At 40.5% G+C, this 21,553-nt stretch overlaps 1 protein-coding gene across 4 annotated transcripts in view; it reads left to right on the top strand.

Moving 5' to 3' along the window:
• The window catches only part of DCAF5 (DDB1 and CUL4 associated factor 5), a 100,355-nt gene extending 79,174 nt beyond the window's left edge, over positions 1-21,181 (top strand). For all 4 annotated transcript variants that reach the window (XM_037503557.2, XM_037503558.2, XM_037503559.2 and 1 more), the window contains exons 8-9: positions 13,088-13,215; positions 19,395-21,181. In XM_037503557.2, coding sequence (XP_037359454.1) covers positions 13,088-13,215; positions 19,395-21,164 — 1,898 coding nt within the window. In that variant the 3' untranslated portion in view covers positions 21,165-21,181. The remainder of the gene's footprint in view (positions 1-13,087; positions 13,216-19,394) is intronic.
• The last annotated feature ends 372 nt before the right edge of the window (positions 21,182-21,553 follow it).

Raw genomic sequence — 21,553 nt, 5'->3', positions numbered from 1 at the left:
GTAGCTTATTGCTATGGTCTGGTTACTAAGGAAGTTGCTAAAGGCCATTTTCCCCTTCTGGAGTTTGGAAGGCTAGAGTGAAGCAGCTTACCTGTGAACACACCAGACGAGAGAACAGTAGTGTGTCTGAACAAAAAGTGATAATCTAGCACCAGAGGTCATTCTGTATTAAGTCTCCCAACACCATAAACCCTAGAGTGATTAGCTGAGAATAATCTTTGCACTTATTTGTAACTTCTGCTTGATGTTGAAAATTTTAAAATTATTAAATGTAACTTTTGAAATAGGAAAGTGCATCATTTTCATTCCCCCCAAGACTATTTTACTCAGGAATCTATTTCATGTTTGCATAAAAAGAGACAGGGAAAGAATTAGCAATAGCATTGTATTTTTTTCTTTCTCTCTGCTAATTTCTGTATTAAGGTATGGGTTATTGTCAGACTGGCTTTGTAAGTAGGCAGTTATGTAATGTATGGGTTGGCAGGAACTGATAGCTCATTTAGGATTGCAGTACTAAAACATGGAAGTAGGCACTCAGATTTCCAAGGGTAATATAGGCACAGATGGTTTAAAGAAATACATTTCTAGATTTTCAAATTCCCCATGTGATCTTTCATAAAATAAATATTCATAAGATAGTACCCATTTCTCCTTTCTCACTCACCCCCCCTTTTTCCACTTCACAAAAAAAAAAAGAAAAGAAAACCAAAGATAGCCCACAAATTTCTGACCATTTGAACCTTAGCATGGTTGTATTGCCCTGAGATATAAAAATCTGAAGCATCCTTTAGGGCTATAACCCAACAAACCCCTATCTTCTCCTTCATCCTAGGCACTTAGAATAAATTACTTCTCTTTGTATGGAATAGGTTTTTATAATAATTAAAAGTGGGCCGGAATTCCTGGTGGCCTAGGGGTTAGTCTCAGCGCTATCACTGCCATGGCCTGAGTTCAATCCGCAGCCAGGGAGCTAACCCACATATAGTTCAACAGACACCCCCTGTCTTGCCCACTGCTCCACTTAGCAGTGTATTTCAGTGGATTCACCTGTTCTGTTCCCCACTCTGTCTCTGGTGAATCCTCTCACCCCCTGCATCTCTGGCCTATATCCCAGTTCATCTATGCAAAAATAAATAAAAATCTTAAAAAAGAAAAAAACATTAAAATTATATTTGTTTTGATCAATAGTATTATAGTAATAATTGTAATGGTAACTTGAATCTAAGACAACAATATAATACTTGAAGTCTTATTTTAGGGGCCTCCCTAGTGGCACAGGGGCAAAAGTCTTAGTGCCATCAAGTCTTATTGCCAGCCACTGTGGCGTGAGTTAGATCCCTAGCCAGGGAGCTAACCCACCTGGCACAGCAGACCTCTCCTGTCTCACCTGCTACTCCCCTCAGCTTTGTATGTCAGTAGATCCGCCTATTCTGCTCCCCACTGTGTCTCTGGTGAATCCTCTCACCCCCTGCACCTCTGACCTACACCCCAGTCCTTGCATAAATAAATAAATAAATAAATAAATAAATAAATAAATAAATAAATCTTCAAAAAATTTTAATTTGTGTTTATATTTTTGTTGGTAAATTATAAAATTTTCATACTACTATATTAGGCTGAACTTTGGGGAAGTAGAAAAAGTGGGACTATTTTGAGAAAAAAAGAAATATGAAATTTCTATTAAAAAACTAAAAACGGCCTCCCCGGTGGCGCAGCGGTTGAGCGCTGGGTTGCGAAGCTGCGCGCGGCCTCTGTGGCGCCGGTTCGATCCCCGGCTGCTCCCCGGCCACCAGAGGAGGGTCCCACATGGCGCGCAGACCTCTCCTGCCGCCCGCTGCTCCCCTCAGCAGTGTACTTCGGTCCTTCTGCCTGCTCTGCTCCCCGCTCTGGCTCTGGTGAATTCTCTCGCCCTCCCGCGCTTCTGACTGTACCCAGTGCATGTATAAACAAAACAAATAAACAAACCAGCAAACAAATAAATAAAGCATGCCTCTATAAAAAAAAATTAAAAAAAAATTAAAAAAAAAAAAAAACTAAAAACAATGAAATTTCTATTAAAAAGTAACTTTAGACTTCAGATTCCACTTAGAATGCAATAGCTCGCTCCCACTGCCATAACCACAAAAATCGATTACAGAAGCCATATTTTAAAAGATGTCAGTGTGCTTTGGTGACAAAGTATGCTAGAAGAACTAAGTTCTAAAGAGGGAAGAGCTCTTCCTAGCTGAGCATAAGATGCTGGCCATTTTCTTTCTGAGGGGACTCTATGTATAGGCTGCAGTCTGGGCATCCTAGACAGACTAGGGTCAAAGAAATTAATTTTTAATGGCCATGTTGATTAATAGGATTATGGAATCTAGAGAGACCCCAAACACCTGGCCAGTCTTCCCAATAGGACATTTGCTAAGTGCTGGTATCACACAGGTTGCTAAGTGGCTGGACTGGAAAGGCAGAATGAAATTCCCACAGCGGTACAGTGCTTAGGAGTTAAGTTGACCTAGTGAGAGAGGCCTGCTTCGCAAGGCATTTGCCAGATTTTGAACCTGTATGACAAAGGAGGATAAAGAGTTTAGCTTAAAACCACTAAAGGAGAGAACATTAAGAGCAGAGAACAGACTTGCCAGACTTTCCATCAAAAGCCCAAAAGGGCTGCACTTGCAGATGGGACTGGACCAGAAAGCCTGAGTGAAATATCCTGCAATCTCCTGGTACTTAGGAGACAAACTGATTTGAGGAAGAAACCTGCAACAAGCAACCCCACAGTCTTGCCTTTGAGATCTTTACAACCAGAAGTAGATTTATTCTGGCTAAAGAACACTAACTTGATTCTTCCTGATTAGATCGAGGATGACCAGCCATTTACCTTATTTTATCGAGAGAGGAATGGGTAAGCACCATAAGAAATGAGCTTTATTTTCTGTATTGGTCTGCTAGGACTACCATAACAATATACTACAGATGGGTGACTTAAACAACAGAAATTTATTTTCTCATCGTTCAGGAGTCTGAAAGTTCAAGACCAAGACGCTGGCAAGTTTGATTTCTCCTGAGGCCTCTCTCTGATCACCTTCTCAAATGACCTTTTGTATGTGCATGCACATCTCTGGTATCCCTTATTTTTATGAGAACACTGTCTTACTAATGTAAAGAGTCCTACCCTTATGACTTCATTTAACCTTAATTACCTCCTTAAAATCCCTGTCTCTAAATATAGTCACATTGGTTGTTGGGCTCTAACATATGAATTCAGTCTATGATCATATCTATAGTTCTTTTATATTCGATATCTAGCATGCAGTAAAAAAGTTATGACATTAAAATGTGACCGCTAATAAGTAATGGGGAAAAAACAATCATTAGTAGCTCAACCACAACACTATTCAGAGATGGAATTTAACAGAGAGGACTTTAAATATTATCAATATAACAAAAATAAAAGGAAAGATGGATAAAATAGAGAATTGCAACAGAAAATTAGGATATATTTAGAAAACAAATGTAGAGATTCTAAAACTGAAAAATCTGCCTAAAGCTAAGGATTTATCAGATGTGTTTAACCTACAGAAGACAGATTTAGTAAATAGAAGATTTGTCAATAAATATCCATATTAAAGGGCAAGAAGATATAATGGAAAGAGCAGAAAAGAGTGTAAGAAACATGTGGAATACAGATGATCTCACATACATGAAATTAAAGTACTGAAGGATAAGAGAAAGAAAAGAGGTAGTGGCCTCCCTGGTGGTGCAGCGGTTGAGCGCTGGGTTGTGAAGCTGCCCGCAGCCTCTGCAGCGCCCGTTGAATCCCCGGCTGCTCCACGGCCACCAGAGGAGGGTCCCACGTGGCGCGCAGACCTCTCCTGCTGCCCGCTGCCCCCCTCAGCAGTGTACTTCGGTCCTTCTGCCTGCTCTGCTCCCCACTCTGGCTCTGGTGAATTCTCTCACCCTCCCGCGCTTCTGACTGTACCCAGTACTTGCATAAATAAATAAATAAATCTTTAAAAAAAAAAAAAAAGAGGTAGACACAAATTTCTCAAGCAAATGAAATATAACACCTAATGGTACCTAATAAATAAGTTAAACATTTGAAAACAAAGGATAGTGAGAAAAAGCCCAAAAAGAGCCTAAGAAAATGAATAAATTAGCTGTGAATAAGGAACAATAAAATTGATGGCCAAACTATGGAATCTAGAATGTAATAGAATAACATCTCTAAAGTCTTAAAGAATTAAAATCTGTCAACCTTGAATTCTATATCCAGAGGATATAACCCTCAAAAAACATAACTAACACAAAGACATTTTTAAAGAAGAAAATACATAATTTTAATATAACCAGATAGCATTCCTCAGTGAATTAATACATCTAAATACTGAGCATTGAAAGCAGATAACATGGCCAAAAGAAGACAATTAGACATTAATGTGCCTGATGAAAGAAAACACTATCTGTAGTCTTGCAAAATCAAACAACTCTGAATCCAATCAGAACTCGGGATCCATCTTTCAGTTGGCAGGAAGTACAGAGGAATATACTGTAGTACAGTCTGAGTGCACAATCCACAAAATCCAAACCCTCAGAAACTATAGGTCAAATGAGGCTTGTTCTTCAACATTCTGATGAAAAAAGGAAGGATAGGAGGAAATCTGTTGTTTAAGAAATCTAAATAGAAAAAAAAAAAAAAAAAGAAATCTAAATAGATACTAAATTTTAAAAAAAGACAAAAGTAGTTAGGGATGCATACTTAGATAAAATTATTTAAAACTGCAGAGAAATGATTAATATACAAGTCAGGGTAATAGGTATTTTAGTATGAGTTGTTGTATTTGGAATGAGGCACAAAAAGACCTGGATGGCCAGGAAAATTCCATTTCTTGACCTGGGTATTAGTTATTAGGATGTTCACCTTGTGAATTTCATTAAGCTATATTTTTTAATGCTGTTTTCTATATCTTTTCTTACTCCTCAATGAAAAATAAAAGATAATAAATAACCTTGGTCAAAGAATAAACCACAATGAAAAATTTTAACTGATTGAAAATGAAAATGACATCCCTGCAGACATTGTAGGGATACTGTACTAGTGGTCTACAAAATTTTGTGTCCACATACCTACCCCCACAATTTTTTTCTTGAGTTATAACTTACATATTTTAAAACACATTTTTGTGAGGTAAAATTAAAACCTCTGCTAGGATGCCCACTGTGATAGGGTGCTTGTTGCCCGAGGGTAATTGCAGTAATTAGAAAGATCTTCCTGGTATCTTGAGTTGTGGCTTACTGAAAATGGACCTTGTTGTCCTTCCTCCTCAGCCTTTTATGCATTTGAAAGTGGCTTCTAAATCTTCTAAATACCAGTGTGCTACCTGGTATTTCAGAAAATATGCTGGGGCTGACATAAGATTATTTGGAGGTCACAGAACTCATGATCTTCTCCAGAGATGGTACCCTCAAGTTTATCTAGCATTTCTTCAAATAAGTTTCTTTGTTGTACTGATTTCTCACCTCTGGGTTTGTTCAGCCTATGTTTAAGGATTAGCTGAGTAAATTAAACAGATGTAGTCTGATTAGACTGGAGAAAATCTTTGGCTCCTTGATATGAATGTGCTACCTGGTATTTCAGAAAATATGCTGGGGCTGACATAAGATTATTTGAGGTCACAGAACTCATGATCTTCTCGTACTTAGAGTTCGCTAAAAGCCCATCATTTCTATGTAGCCTGGATATGGTTACTGGATCCACATCCTTTACTTAGTGTTTGGGTTTCATTATACACAAAGATAGGACCTTATCATTATCTCTCTTATTGGGTTCTCTAATTGGTAGTTGAGGAATTTCACTGTATTATCCTTCAACATTACAGCATCAGTCTATCACAGCAAGTCTTTCCCTTTGATGGTCATTTTGCTCTACATGTAAATAAAGCACCTTTTGGCCTTATTTTTAGCAAACCTTATCTTAATTGGGAATTCAGCCTTCCTGCCACAATTCTGACAACTCACCCACATTCATTTCTTTATACTTATTCATTTGACTATTCCTTCTTACTCTTTGTTCACTCATTTTCTATTTTTATGATAATGTACTTTTTACCAAAGCAATGCAGGTATATAACTTTTAAACCAAATATTATTACAATGTGTTTTTTTAATTGTAAAATTCCTTTCTCTCTCTATAACGTGCACTTATTTTTGCATTTTCAATTTTGGGTGTTCTCTATTGAGTTTCTACTTTTGAAATCAGCCAGTTTAGGAATCTTTGATCTCTTATCTGGAGAACTTTGCCTGGCAATTGAACCATGGTGCTGAGAGCCAAATTAGGTGACTAGAGCTGTGGCTCACACATATCTATTTTTTGTTTAATCCAACTCACAGCTGTACTTGGTGTCCCCAATCCAGAACCTCTTTAGGTGAATTCCTGTTGGCAATTCCAGGCCTCTGCTTATGTGGAGCATAAGCAGGCCAAGTGGGCTGGGGGAGGGAGTGTGAAGGTTTTTTGTACTGGCTTTCAGTCATTCTATTTTCAGCCCTACTATTCACCCGGGTTTCAGTGACACTTAGTTGGCACCTCTCATTTCTATATGTAATCTGTTTTTAAATGTTGGCAGTTAATTCATAATTTAAAAAAATATTCAGCCAGGTTCAGCAGGCCAAACAAAACATAGAAGAGCTAATGTTGCCTTTGGGTTCTAACTTTGACTGCTTAGATGATGAGCGGCCTGTCAGGAAATTCCTAATCTAACCTACTACCTCTTTGACTTAAACAAGTATGGAAGGGGGCTGACCTTGCTCTTTCTATGCATGGCAGTTGAATGTAAAATATTATGCAGGTTAATGTAGGCCTGTGGGCTTGCTGTTTGTTCTATGCCCTAATGGTATAATCAAAACTTGACTCTAGATGACAAGCAATCAACATTTATTGAGTGCCTGCTGTGTGCCTCCCAGTGCTTGTCACATGCTGAGAACACTAGATGGAGAGCAGTCCTGAAATGTGAGCCAAAAGCAGGGTCATCTTTTTCTTTTCCTCTTTCTTGTTCAGGACTGTCAATTACTGGGGCTTTTTTTTTTTTCCTATACAAATGCCAAAGAAGTGAAATGTATTTATAAACAATAGTGATTTAATGAATTGGCTAAAGCATTGGGCTTCCTAGTAGACTAGGCAGTGATCATGAGATGTAAGACCCATATCCACTGTAAGACTTGCTACCTGCAAGATTAGGCTTGGTTTTGTTTGTTTGTTTGTTTTTTCAGTTGATGTATATTAACAACTCATTTCTAAAAACCTCTTTAAAAAATAGAAGAAGGGGCCTCCCTGGTGGCGCAGGGGTTAAAGACAGCACTATCAAGCTATCACCAGCCACAGCAGCATGAGTTCTATCCCCAACTGGCCAGGGAGCAACCCACATGGCGTGGCAGACATCTCCTATCTCGCCCACTGCTCCCCTCAGCAGTGTATTTCAGTAGATCTGCCTGTTATGCTCCCCACTCTGTCTGCTGAATCTTCTCACCCCCCACACCTCTGGTTTACACCCCAGTTCTTATATGCATAAATAAATAAATCTTTAAAAAAATAAAATAAAAAATAGAGGAAGAAATAGCTCTGGGGATTTTGCTGTGGCAAATAAAAATCCTGTCAGAATATTTCACACCTTCAAAATATATAGGAAAATCAACTGTTTTTATGTGATAATTCTGAAAATAAACAGACCAAGAGTTTATGGATAGAGCTAGTGTGGTGTATTAGAAGGAGAGATAGGCCTAAAATTGTTGTCTGACCCTCAGTTTCTTCTGTAAATGCCTCTTTCCCTTCCTCACCCCACATCAAGAGATGATTTAAGTGTCTTGGAAACTTTCTGAAAATGATGTGCTGTCAAATGTAAGGTATTGTCATTGATGTGTAGAAATAAGATTAGTATCCATTAGAGTTATAATTTCCAAAACATTTTCTCCTTAGTAACTTAGGTATGGAAGTAATTGATTTGGCAATGTGTGGCAGAGGTGGGTGTCTCCAGAAAATATTCATTTAATTCTTTTTTTTTTTTTTTTGAAACAGTTCAGAGCTTTTATTCTGTTTTCTAAAGACATAACAGTATTATTCTTTTTTTATAGATTTATTTATTTATTTATTTTTTTAATATTAAATTTTATTTTTATATTCCCCCATACAATTGCAAACGCCCCATTCTGACCCCAATCCTTCCCCTCCCGCCCCCCACCCCCAATATTCATTTAATTCTATCCTCCCCATTTCCCGTTGTTGGAAAGGGCTTTAGGGCTTTCTTTTCATAGAATAGAGTTGCTTTCTCTGGGATGTGCATCTATGCTGAGACTTTACTCTTTATGGAAAGAAACACAATGTAATAGGGTTGGTAGGCCAGGGTTTAAGTCCTGATTAATTAATTGGAGGCTTTGGAAAAAATGTTTAATCATGCCAAACTTCTGTCTCTTCATCTGTAAAATAAGAATATTAACAATAGAAACAAAAATAGTAATAATATCTGCTTTCAGAGGACTATTGTGAGGGTACTCAGAAGCTACCCAGTGATTATTATTCCTCATTAAGAAAATATTCTCCCTTTTAATATTCCTCTGAAAAACTCTATAGAAACTGGGCCTCCCTGGTGGCGCAAGGGATTAAGCACCACACTATGAAGCAATCCACAGCTTCTGTAGCACGAGTTCGATCCCTGGCCGGCCAGGAAGAAACCCACATGGCGAGGCAGACCTCTCCTGTCTTGCCCACTGCTCCCTTCAGCAGTGTATTTTGGTCATTCTGCCTGTTCTGTTCTCCACTCTGTCTCTGGTGGATCCTCTCACCCCCCGCACCTCTGGCCTGTACCCAGCTCTTGTATGCATAAATAAATAAATCTTTAAAAAAAAAAAAAAAACTATAGAAACCAAGATATTGTTCTCCTCTGGTGCTCTCCCAAATGGTGAGTTAAATTTTTTCTTACATAAAGGCCACTCTTGACTCATCAGTGGTTTAAGGGGGAAGTTACATGACAAATTTTTCCCTGAATGGAGGGGGAAAACATGCCAAGTCACTGCAGCCACCCCCACTGCCAGTGGGCTGATGAAGTAGGCTGGAAACAGCTGTAAATGAATTTTCATGGGCCTGCATATGTGAGCATGCTCTGTCTTTTCTACTTTTTCTAGACATGCCTTCGCTCTCATGGGCCAGGGCATCTGCTTTTTCCTTCCATTTATTTGGAGGAACAACAGTTTTTAATTTTTACAAGTAGTTGGTTGCAAACACATGTGAAATACAGATGATAAAAGAAGAACTTAGTATAATTGACTTTTCTGTGCAATTAAGTATTGCTTTCTGTGGAGCTCTTTAGCTTTACTGACAGCACTGACTGTCCCCATCTGGCTTTTCTTAATTATCAAATGTTATGTGATCCCCAGGAAGTAGCCACTGCTCTCTTTGTATTGCCGGTACCCTTGATTGTTGTACTTTCCTTATGGTTTGAAACTTGGGGACTCTGGGAATGTTCACTTGGCTCTTTCAGAACTGGATAACTCTTTTAGATATAGTGAGGGAAAGTGGTAGTCCATTGTCTCTCTTAGCAGCAAACTCTTAATTCTATAAGTGGAGTCAGGAATGAAATAGATTAATTACCGCAATAGGTGCTTGACAGACTTTAGGTTTCATAGCTTTACCCTCCCTCAAATCTTGCTCCACAGAAAATGAATGGATTTACTTCAGTTTGTTCACTTAAGGAGTATTCTTAGATAGATATTATGCAAAGTTCTGTGGGTATTTAAAGATAAACACTTTCAGGTCTCCCTGGTGGCCCAAGGGGTTAAACATCGCGCTATGAAGCAATCCGCAGCCTCTGCAGCTTGAGTTTGATCCCTGGCCAGCCAGGGAGCTACGCACATGATGAGGCAGACCTCTCCTGTCTCGCCCACTGCTCCCCTCAGCAGTGTACTTCGGTCAGTCTGCCTGCTCTGTTCCCCACTCTGTCCCTGGTGAATCCTCTCACCCCCCACACCTCTGCCCTGTGCCCCAGCTCTTGTATGCATAAATAAATAAATCTTTAAAAAAAAAAAGATAAACACTTTCTTGCCCTCAACCTCCAATCTAAGAGGGATGAGAAAATGGTATGTGTATACATGCACACATACTCAACTTATAACTCCAAAGTCCATGAAAAAAGACAATTAAGGAAGGCTAGAAGAGATTTAGAGTATCAGTTAAAGTTTTCATGGAATTTATATTTCAAAGGACTGACGGATTGGTAGAATTTTAACCCCTTTATTTTTATGCTCTTACAACAGTAAAAATGCTATTTAAAAAATCCAAAATTGACAGTGGGAAGATGAAGAAAGATCAACAGTTGGATAATACATATATTAGAAAAGGGAATACACTAATGGAGGTTGGTTTTTTCCTGTATGTATTCTATTCTGTAGTCTAATACACTAACATCTCTATTCATTCATAAAATATGTACTAAAAAACCTACTAAAAACCTGTGTTAGGTTCTTTTCTAGAGGCTTTGGGTGGACTATAGCAGAGAAACAAAAGCACTATCATCAAAAATGTATATTCTGGGAGGGTGGGGGAACAAACAATAAATGATATGGTACCTTTAAAAGGTTAGATGTGCTAAGGGAGAGAAAAAGTAGAGATAAAGAGGTTGGGAAGTGGTATTGTGGTGGGGGAGGTTGGGAATCAGTGGAATGTAATTTTAAATAGGGTGTTCAGTGTAGGCCTCATTGAGAAGGTTGTGTTTGAACTAAAACTTTGAAGTGGTAAGGGAATTAGTCATGAAGAAATCTGGGGGAAGAGCATTTCACTAGAACAATTGTGAAGGTTCTGAAGTGAGAATATGCCTGGTGTTTGAGAAATCCCAAGGAAATCAATGTGTTGGAGCAGAGTAAAGAAGGGGGGAATAGTAGATAAAGATGTAAAGCAAGTGGGAACACAGAGTGTGTCCATTTATGTAGGCTATTACTCTGAGTGAAATTGGGGAGTCACTAGAGAATTGTGAGCCAAGGATTGATTTGATCTGACTTAATAGCATCACTTTGGCTTTTGAGAATAGATGGTGGGAGTAGGGCTGCCAAGTATAGAAATGGAGAGAACCAGTAGGAGTCTCACATAATACAGGTGATTACCTAAGGTAACAGTGGTTGTAATCTAGATGTAATCTGAAGGTAAAAAGCACTAGGATTTCTTGATAGATTAAATTGAGAAAGAAAAGGGGAGCATGTCCCTAACATTCAGATAAAGATGCTAAATACGGTTTGGATATAGAGGTCTAGAGTCAAGGGAAAGGTTTGGACTAAACATAAAAATTGAGTTTTGGTGGCATATGGGTAGTTTTTACAACCTTGAGACTGAAGGAGATCAGCAAGTCAGTGAATATAGCTAGTTAAGAGAAGGGACCAAGTACTGAGCCCTAAGGCATTCTAATATTAAGAAGTCAGAGGATGGAGCCAAAAAAGGAGATCAATGAGGTAGCAAGAAAATGAGGAGAGGATGATCTAGGACTATAAGTGGAAAAAGTGTATCAAAGGGAGGCAATTACATTGAGTTTTACTGACAGGTCATATGAGATGAGTAGGATGAAGATTGAATCAACCATTGGATTCTTTGGTGACTATCACTAAATCCAATTTTTATAATTCAGGGAAGGAATTGGTAATTAAAGAGATTTGTTGTCCATTGTATAATTTGAATAATGACTAATACCTGATTTTTTTTCAATTTCCCCCTATGAAAGTAGTACTCCTTTATTTGTTCATCATCTTGCCCTATCAGTGCATTCTGCAAGGATTTTCTTTGATGCCCCAATACAGAGCTACAAGATGAAGTTTTCCCATGAAATGCTGAAAGTATCTTCTAATCCATAATCTGCCTTTTTTTATCTGACCAAAAATTATTTTTTTATGCCCACTCTTAACAGTGTTTTTCACTAAATTCAGTTAAACATTTTCAGTTTCTCATATACTTTGTTCTTGGTATCTTGGATGTGTTAATATCTAAATCTGAGAAGATTAAGGACATTTACCTTCTTCCTGAGAACCAACAGTCTTTCTTTGAAATGCAAATTTGTCTCCTGCCTGACTTATTTTCATGTCTTCCATCAGCCCCTTTCCAGCCATCTGGTTCCTGTTGTTGGTGGGACTTGTCCCTTCCTAATTTCAGTGTTACCCATTTGCCAGTTGGCCAGTGCACAGGTTGACCTATGTATAGTGAACTGTTGATGGTTGCCTTGTTCAAAATTTGGGTGCCTATGTTCTGTGTGGGTGTGATACCTTTTACCAGTGATGTTGAACCTTTGTGCTTATCTCAAGTTCAGAAATGATGACATCTTTGTCTGTTATAAATTCCAGGCCTGTGGTACTTTTCTGAGTCATTGAAGAAGGAAACCTGTAAAATGGTCCTTAATATACAGCTTTCTTTCAGTGACCTCTTGATTTTAATCCATACATGGTAGCTTTACAGCCTGTTTTCTAATTCAAATTCTCAATACTTGGGCTCTGCTTATTATTAAAGTGACCCAAATCTTTATTTTTAATTTTCCCACATACCTAGAGGAGAAAAACAGTTTATCATTATTTTCCCACTGATTTTTATGTTTGTTTTGTTTGCTGTCTTCATCATAGAAATTGAGGGCCAGTGGATCAGAGATTTTGGAGTGTGTTGTATTTAAGCAATTCCATGCTTCTGATTCTGCATGTCCCTAGCTCAGCTGCCTAACTGTTCCCAAGCAGGTTACTCTCATTTTGCTCATGACTGGCCTTTTCTAAGGTAACACTTGGATTCTATCTTGGGGATCAAAAACTTGAGAAATATTTTAAGTGGCTGTGGCTTCATTGACAATAGACTTGCAGTGGGTGGATGTGGGCAATGCTTAAAGGCTAAATAAAGGTTCTTGGTAAGAGCACATATGCTGAGAAATATTTCATCTTCTCTCTTTCCATAGCAACTTTATCTGTAAGCTTAAACATTTCTGCTGGTGGTATTAGTTAATAAAAATTTCATTCCAGTTCAAGCTGTTTGTCTGCCATTGCTAGAACCTATTTACTTTCATCTATTTTATTGTTTGATTTTTGTTTCCTTCTATCTTCCCAGGTGGCATTGGTAGGGTGGTCAACGGAGCCTTCATGGTGCTGAAAGGGCATCGGTCTATTGTTAACCAGGTCCGATTTAACCCCCACACCTACATGATCTGCTCTTCTGGTGTAGAAAAGATTATCAAGGTGAGGTACCTTCCTTCCCCTCTGTCCTCTTGGAGAAATTATTACAATTCAATTCATAACCTAATATATTAAAGTTCTATTAGAATTCTCAATTATTTTGACATATTACAAAATACTGGAAAAAATGATATTAAAAGGTGTGGTTTGAGGCCATTTTTAAAAATGTGAAACATAAGGTGTCTTGTAGATACTATCTTTTGTGCTGCTACATTTCCAATGACCTTTGATCTGGAATCTAAAAGAATTCTGGAGGCTGCCTGGTGGTGCAGGAGGTCAGTCTCAGCACTGTGAAGCTATTGCCAGCCACTGCTGCTGAGTTCGATCCCCGGCCAGGGAGATAACCCACATGGCACAGCAGACCTCTCCTGTCTCCCCTACCGCTCCGCTCAGCAGTGTATTTCAGTAGTTCCACCTGTTCAGCTCCCCACTCTCTCTGGTAAATCTTCTTGCCCCCCTCACCTGTGGCCTATTCCCCAGTTCTTATATTCATAAGTAAATGAAAATAAATCTTTAAAAAAAAGAAAGAAAAAGAAAATGGAATGAATTCTGCTTTCTAAACCTCATCTACAGATTAGGAAGCCACTATCACCTCAGTTACTCAATGTGTACTTTGCATTAATCACTGTGCTAATGTGGCTCGTATATAAATCACTACCAGAACTATAGTTAAATTGTCTCAGGACATATCAAAAACCATTGAGTGTTGATTGAGGCAAGACACTTGCATCAACTGTACATTGACTGAATAAACTTAACCCTGCTAAGGAATATTTTTCTGTCTTGCAACTGACAGACCCAACCTGGCCTGTGTACATAGAAGGGTGGCCCACTGCCCATCATTCACAATGCTAGAAAAAATGAGATCTGAAAAAAATGAGAGTTCAGGGCAAATGATGAATTGTTGGAACCCTGTTGACAGTTGACTTTTAAGTAAACTAAATGATAATAGTGCAGAAAGTTAAAACTTCTCATTTTTACCCCTAAAATGACATTGAAGATTTCAGGGGGAAGTGAAAATTGGTTTGTGATAATTTGGTAGTTTTTTTATTTACTTGTGTTCTTTTTTTTTTTTAAGATTTATTTATTTTTATTTATACAAGCACTGGGTACAGTCAGAAGCGTGGGAGGGTGAGAGAATTCACCAGAGCCAGAGCGGGGAGCAGAACAGGCAGACTGATGAAGTACACTGCTGAGGGGAGCAGCGGGCACAGCTGGAAAGGTCTGCATGCCATGTGGGACCCTCGCCGGCAGCCGGGGATCGAACCAGTGTTGCAAAGGCTGCAGGCAGCTTCGCAGCCCAGTGCTCAACCGCTGCGCCACCAGGGAGGCCCCTTTACTGTGTTCTTAAAAATCAATCCAGAGTTAAACGAAGTTGGTTTTGAGGCAGGGGCTGCTAAGTATGGGTCAGTGTTTTTATTTGCCCTTAGTTCAGCTTTATTATTTAGGTCTCTGTTGATCCTATGGATCAAGGCTGACTTTCATGATTACATAGTTTCCCTTAGGCCCTACAATAGTACTTCTGGATAATTTTTCTTGCTACAGATGCACAAATTTAAAGTAAATTAACATTCTGGGGCTATTACACAGTTAATTAGTGGTGAAGCTAGGAGTGATCCTGTCCATTGGTCTTCCCTATGCACTGTCACATTCACCGTGCTAGTGGGAGGGCAGCAGGCAGCCCGATGCCACTGCTGGGCTTGACTGTCTCAGTGGATCTTTACCTGGGCAGTCCTTGAATTGGCTTGTCTCTTCATTGCTTTCCTTCTTCTTTGGCCTATTACTAATGGATTGGCATAGCAGGATGCCTTCACTAAGCCCGCTGACATCATTCTCTTTCTCGGAGAGCTCTGCTTGGGCATCTCCTTTAGAAGAGAGATTCCTGTTTGGCCGTGCACTCTAGGATGCTTCTGTGCTAAGTCTCCCCAATTACTGTTTAGTCAACTGGAGTCCTTACTCTAAAGGTCATAGGTTGGAAACTAGCCAAGTTCTCAGAGAAAGAAAAAATGTTTTCTTTGTGAGGTTATCCAGACTGGACTACGGAATTCACTGCTTCCAGGTTTCAGTAGGTCTGACCCCTACCTCACCAGGAGGCATACTCAGCCAGTTGAAACCTCAAGTCAGTACAGTTAGTATCTTAAGCAGTTCTTTGAGTCTGTTTCCCTTCTGTCAAGTGAGGATGCTAACAGTGACTTGCTACCCAACCGTACCTTGTGAATTACCTGTGCCTGATAATTTCTGATTATTTTAATAAATGTCACTTTCCTGCTTGCTATTTCTGAGAGGATTAATAACTCAGAGTAGTATCATTCCTTGTCCAACCTGAGACCTGCTTTTCTCTTCACCTCTCTTTCTATTCCACCTTCTCTTGTCTTATCTTTTTTGCTGCCTTCTGGCCCAGAGAAGAATAATCCGTGTTGTGGGGCAAGTCTCTTTTCACATGGGTCTTCTCACATGGGGTCTTCCAGCCCCCTAAATGCCCATACTTGGCAAAAGAGCAGGCTTATTTTGTAGTTAAACATAAGGTGGGCGTCAAGATGGAGTGCATGCTGGCATTTTTTTCTCAAAGACCAGTATTCATTTATTAAACCATATTTGTGATATACCTATTATGTGCTGTTTGTGCTAGGCCCTATAGGGAACACAAAGGTAAAGAAGGATAACACAGATTGCCCTTGAAATGATGACCCAATAAGAGAGACAAGAAATAAAGATCGTGAAAGATGCAATATGTGCACAAATGGAAAATGCAAACCAAGAGCTGGGGAGGTTTCTTCGGGGGTGTCTTCAGGTTTTGAAAGATAAAGACTACAAAAGGGAGAAAAGGAGTAATGCAGTAAGGGCATTCCAAGCAGAGGGGATGGAGGTTTAATCATTACACTGAGTAGTAAATATGTATTGGTCACACCCCTGTGTCATAGGCTTTGTGCTGATAAATAAATGCTCAGAAGCAGGCAGGTATGGACCTGTTGAGAAAATCACCACCTGATCAAAATGAAAAGCACAAGAAGGGAGAGCAAGGTAGAAGTCTGGGACGGTAGGACGGAGATAGGCCCAGAGGATCTTGGAAACCAAATTGGAAAGTATGAGGAATCATAAAAAGCAACTTAAGACCTTACCTATGCAATTTTTCTAAATTTAGCATAATCGTGAAAAGAGAGAAAATGGCTAGAGCTACTGACAAACACGTCATAATCACCTGAGAGTACATCAGAACCATTGTTACTTCTTTCCATTTTGATAAGGTTTGAATAAGAACTGAACTGCATCTGACTCCTCCTGAGCTAAACTTTTCACTGGACTTGAGAAACTTTTCACCCCTCCCCCCTTTTCCAAGAGCCTTGCCCCATGAGAAGACATGTTTAGCCACATTAAAAAGCAACAGGAAACTGTGTTTTTGTTGCTTCACTTGAGTTGTTGATGTCAGTATAGAGAAATAAACAACTTCACAAGTGTTTAAAGTTGATATTTCAAGGATGGAGGATCAACATAATAGAGGGATGGTCAGTATTTCTGGTGTTTCAAAGCCTGGAGATAGAATAAAATGTTCTAGTTGAGATGTTGGCCAAATGAATAAGAAAGCACTACATTTATTGGTGCTCTCCTATTTGTTGTGTCATTTCTTCATTCTCATTCCACAGATGAGAAAGAGACTCAAGGATAGGTTGCCCTTTGGTCATTTGCCCAGAGCCATGTAAAGTGATAGAACTGGGCTTCCACCTGTTCTATTCTACCTACTTCCACAGCTCTGTACAGTCCCTTGAGGATTGGAGGTTGGCTTACTGGGAAGGGGATTTAGCTTTTTTCTGAGTATAAGGATTGTATGAAACCGATCTAATTCACTGTGTAATGAGGGAACTAAACTTCACCCAAGGTCACCAGCCAACTAGGGGCAGAGTGGGAATCCATACTTGAGTCTCCTGCTTCTTGGTCCAGCATTTTGTTCCATTACTTCGAGCTTCAGGAATGAAGGTATACCTCAACTTAATGCATTCCAGAACTCAAATAAAAGCTGACTTTCAGTGTTATGATTTTCATTCCTAAAGTGAAAACTTGGTGGGGGGATGGGTGGTAAGAGATTAGAACCTAGAAACTGTCTTGCCGGTTAGTTGGACCAGCATCTCACCATTATTATTTTACGGTATTAGTTTTTGTGAAATACATATAGATTTATCTTCATATTAAATGATATGATTAGTAGCATTTTGTCATTTTTTTTTTTAACTGGGGAAATGACAGAATGTAGAACAAGACCAAAAAACATCCTAAGGGCTTTGCCTCTTGGACCTCTCAGCTTCCTTTGTAAGCCACAAAACTTTCATTCCCTAAGCCATCTGTTCACAGAGATAGTCCCCTTATTGGAGGCTGTATCTAAATGTTTCCCAAACATTGAGTCTCACAAAGAATTTGAGAATTTCTAGACAAAACCTTTATTTACTGCTATTTATTTCATGCTGACTATATTCCAGTGTTTTTAAAAGTTAGCTGTCCCCATCCCCCAACTCACACACTTACTTACTCATTCATAAGTGCTTATTAAAAATGAAAATCCTGGGGAGAGGGGACCCAGTGGACTATGGTAGAGGATTATGGATGCTTTGGTGGTAGGTGTAATGTAATATATATCTGCAGGGTTGCGAACCTATACCCAAAATCATGTACAGCGTTGCAAATGAATAAGAATAATGCAATTTAAAAAATGCCACCAGATATATGGATCAAAATAAGAAAGGAAAAGTTAAAAAAAAAAAAAAAAAAGCAAAATCCTAAACCTAACCATGACTTAATCAGAAACACTAGAATGGGGTTTAGGTATCAATATTGACTTTATACTTTAGGTGATTCTCACGCACTCCAAAGCTTGAAAACCACAATCTTAAAACTCCCTGGGTAAGGTTATGAACCTGGAGAAATGCTAGACTACCTGAGGAGTTTTGGGCATGGAACATAGTTGGAGTGAATCTGTGTTGGGAATTGCTATAAAGGACCTAATCTAGAAGGTTTAATCCCTCTTGAACAGGGAACCCTTTTAAAGAGATCTCACCTCCCAAGAGTTCCAAGTAAAGCATGGCAGAATTAGGCCACAGGAAACTTTATCCCAACATAGCTTTGGGGAAACAAAACCATTGTCTTCATGGAGAACAGGGAATGAAGGGTCACTGCTTTCTGGGTTGGGTGCCATCTAAAGATAGACACCAGCCTGTTGGGGGGGAAAATGCCTGGAATTGCATCTGAGTTGCCGTAGCTATTACCTGAATTAACTAAGTTATCCTGTACTGCTCTGTGGACCAGTCTGACAATCAGGTGAAAGTTGATCATTCTCATTTGCAGTAACAGCTTAATTACCTTGAATTTGATTTTTACATAACTTGTTTAGTATGTAAAGTTGGACTTCTGTGTTTAGCCCTGAGTTTGAATCTTAGTTTTGCCACCTTTAAACTATAAACCCATGTCTCTGATCACTGAGTAGAGGGGAATTAAGAAATGGGACCACAATCTGGGTGGAAGAGGGTATCCTACCTATTCTGCAGCTAACTGAAGAGTTGGGGAGCAAGTCAGAAGCTTCCAGGTTAAGAGAACCCAGTTTCCTGGGTAACTGATGCCTGCATGTCCAGGAGTGAACTGCAGTGTAGGCAGTTGGTTATTCTTATCAAGCTCCAGTAAGCAATTCCCATTAGTTAAAAATAGAAATGTTAGAGTTGGGGAGAGGTGGAGTGAGTTATAGGCTGAAATATGAACTGTCACAGAGGACTGTCTGCCGTGTCTGTTTTCATTTTAAAAAAGTGGTACCTCTGCACAGCTCAATCTTCTGAGAGTTTTGAACACATTGCTCAATCTTCAAATCAACCTCCATTCTCTGAGATTATGAAGAGGGGGTTTTGTCATTTTCCATACTACTAATAAAGGAAGCTAAGGGGAGGAGGTTTATAGGGAAGGGAGTATGTAATTATCCTGGGCCTAGAGACCAGGCCTCAGGTCTCCTAACTCTAGGCCATGTTTCTCCCCCATCTGACTCTAGAAGCCTTAGTTTTCACATGTAACCCATATAATCCATCCTGGTGTTTTTAAAGTTGGTTAGTAACTCCTGGCTACATGACAGGGAGGATCTGGGGAAGTTCCCACCAGCTTTCGAATACTTTCCAATCAGTCCTTGTTGGTATTGTTTTTTACCTTCTGTGCAGATCTGGAGCCCCTACAAGCAGCCAGGCTGTACTGGAGACCTGGATGGTCGGATTGAGGATGACTCCCGCTGCCTTTATACCCACGAAGAATACATCAGCCTTGTGTTGAACAGTGGAAGTGGCCTGTCTCATGACTACGCCAACCAGTCTGTGCAAGAAGACCCCCGGATGATGGCCTTCTTTGACTCCTTGGTGCGCCGCGAGATTGAAGGCTGGAGCTCCGACTCAGACAGTGACCTTAGCGAGAGCACTATCCTCCAGCTGCACGCAGGGGTTAGTGAGCGCTCGGGCTACACTGACTCTGAGTCCTCCGCCTCGCTGCCCCGTTCCCCTCCGCCTACAGTGGATGAGTCCGCTGACAGCGCCTTCCACTTAGGGCCCCTGCGGGTCACCACCACCAATGCAGTAGCATCAACACCACCACCACCCACGTGTGAGGATGCAGCCTCTCGCCAGCAGCGCCTATCTGCGCTGCGGCGCTACCAGGACAAACGCCTCCTGGCCCTTTCCAACGAGTCTGATTCTGAAGAGAACGCCTGTGAGGTTGAACTGGACACAGATCTCTTCCCTAGGCCACGGTCACCCAGCCCTGAAGATGAGTCCAGCAGTTCCAGCAGCTCCAGCAGCTCTGAGGATGAGGAGGAGCTGAATGAACGCCGCTCCTCCACCCGGCAGCGGAATGCAATGCGTCGCAGGCAGAAGGCCCCACGAGAGGAGAGACCTAGCGTCCCTGCCAAACCCACCAACACCTACATTGGGGAGGACAACTATGATTACCCCCAGATCAAAGTGGATGACCTCTCCTCCTCCCCCACCTCATCACCTGAGCGGAGTACTTCCACTCTGGAGATTCAGCCTAGTCGGGCATCACCCACTTCTGACATTGAGTCAGTTGAGCGAAAGATTTATAAAGCTTACAAGTGGCTGCGCTACTCCTATATCTCCTACTCAAATAACAAAGATGGAGAGAGCTCTGTGGTGTCTGGAGAAGCAGATGAAGGGAGAGCAGGAACCAGCCACAAGGACAACCCAGCTCCTTCTTCCAGTAAGGAAGCCTGTATAAATATGGTCATGGCCCAGAGGAACCAGGACCTGCCCCCAGAAGGCCGCAGTAAGGACAATTTTAAAGAAGGGACTTCTGCCAGAAATCCCAGCAATGGCCCAGGTCATGAGCATGGCAGCCATCCTTGGGCAGAGGTGCCAGAGGATACCTATCAGGACTCTAACAATGGTGGTTCTGTAGAACACTCCTTTGAAACCAAGAAGCTCAATGGAAAGGCCCTGAGCAAGGCTCTGAACAACCGGGCTGAGGAGCCTCCCTCTCCTCCTATTCCTAAGGCATCTGGCTCCACTCTCAGCAGCGGGTCTGGCAACTGTTCCAGGACCCAGTCTGATGACAACGAAGAGAGGAGCCTCGAAACCATCTGTGCCAACCACAACAATGGACGCTTACACCCCCGCCCCCCTCATCCCCACAACAATGGGCAGAACTTTGGGGAACTGGAGTCAGTGGCCTACTCTTCCCCAGGACATTCGGACAGTGACCATGATAATTTGTCTCTGACAGGGACACTTCTACACAAAGATTGTTGTGGGTCTGAAATGACCTGTGAGACCTCGAATGCTGGAACAAGAGAGGACCCCACTGAACCCCCAGGCACAGACAACAACAGGGCTGTTCATGGCCATAGTGTCCTCAAAAGGCACCGAGTTGAATTGGAAGATACAGATTCAGAGAATTCCTCCTCAGAGAAGAAATTAAAAACATGATAAATATAAAGGGAAAACAAAAGGCTACAAAAAGTAGCTTTATTAAAAAAAAAAATCCTGTTTAGTGAACACAGAGGAAAGGAAAAAAAGTATTAAAGGCACATAAAACCAGGGCCTGAAATTTTGTGTCTGATGCTGCTCCCTTCTATTTAACAATGGGTCTGAATGTTTAGCAGGCCGTTGGCTTGTGCTGTGTTAAGGGGAAAAATCCAAGTGACTCCTTTCCAGTGAGACTTGAACGTAGCGTACCTGTGCAGAGTCTGTTTAAGTAAATTCTTGTTGAGATGTTTGACTTGTTCTTGTGTGTGTGCACTGGCACGCGTGAGCTCATTGTCTCATAGACTTTTCTTTCAGTTCTCCATCAGAAAGGATCTATGGATTTGTATTTT

Source organism: Talpa occidentalis, unplaced genomic scaffold (assembly GCF_014898055.3).
Source record: "Talpa occidentalis isolate TD23 unplaced genomic scaffold, MPIMG_talOcc4v2.1 talOcc4.11, whole genome shotgun sequence".
NCBI classification, from domain to species: Eukaryota; Metazoa; Chordata; class Mammalia; order Eulipotyphla; family Talpidae; genus Talpa; species Talpa occidentalis.
The sequence above is the reverse complement of the archived record's forward strand: the minus strand, read 5'-3'. Positions and strand labels throughout refer to the sequence as shown.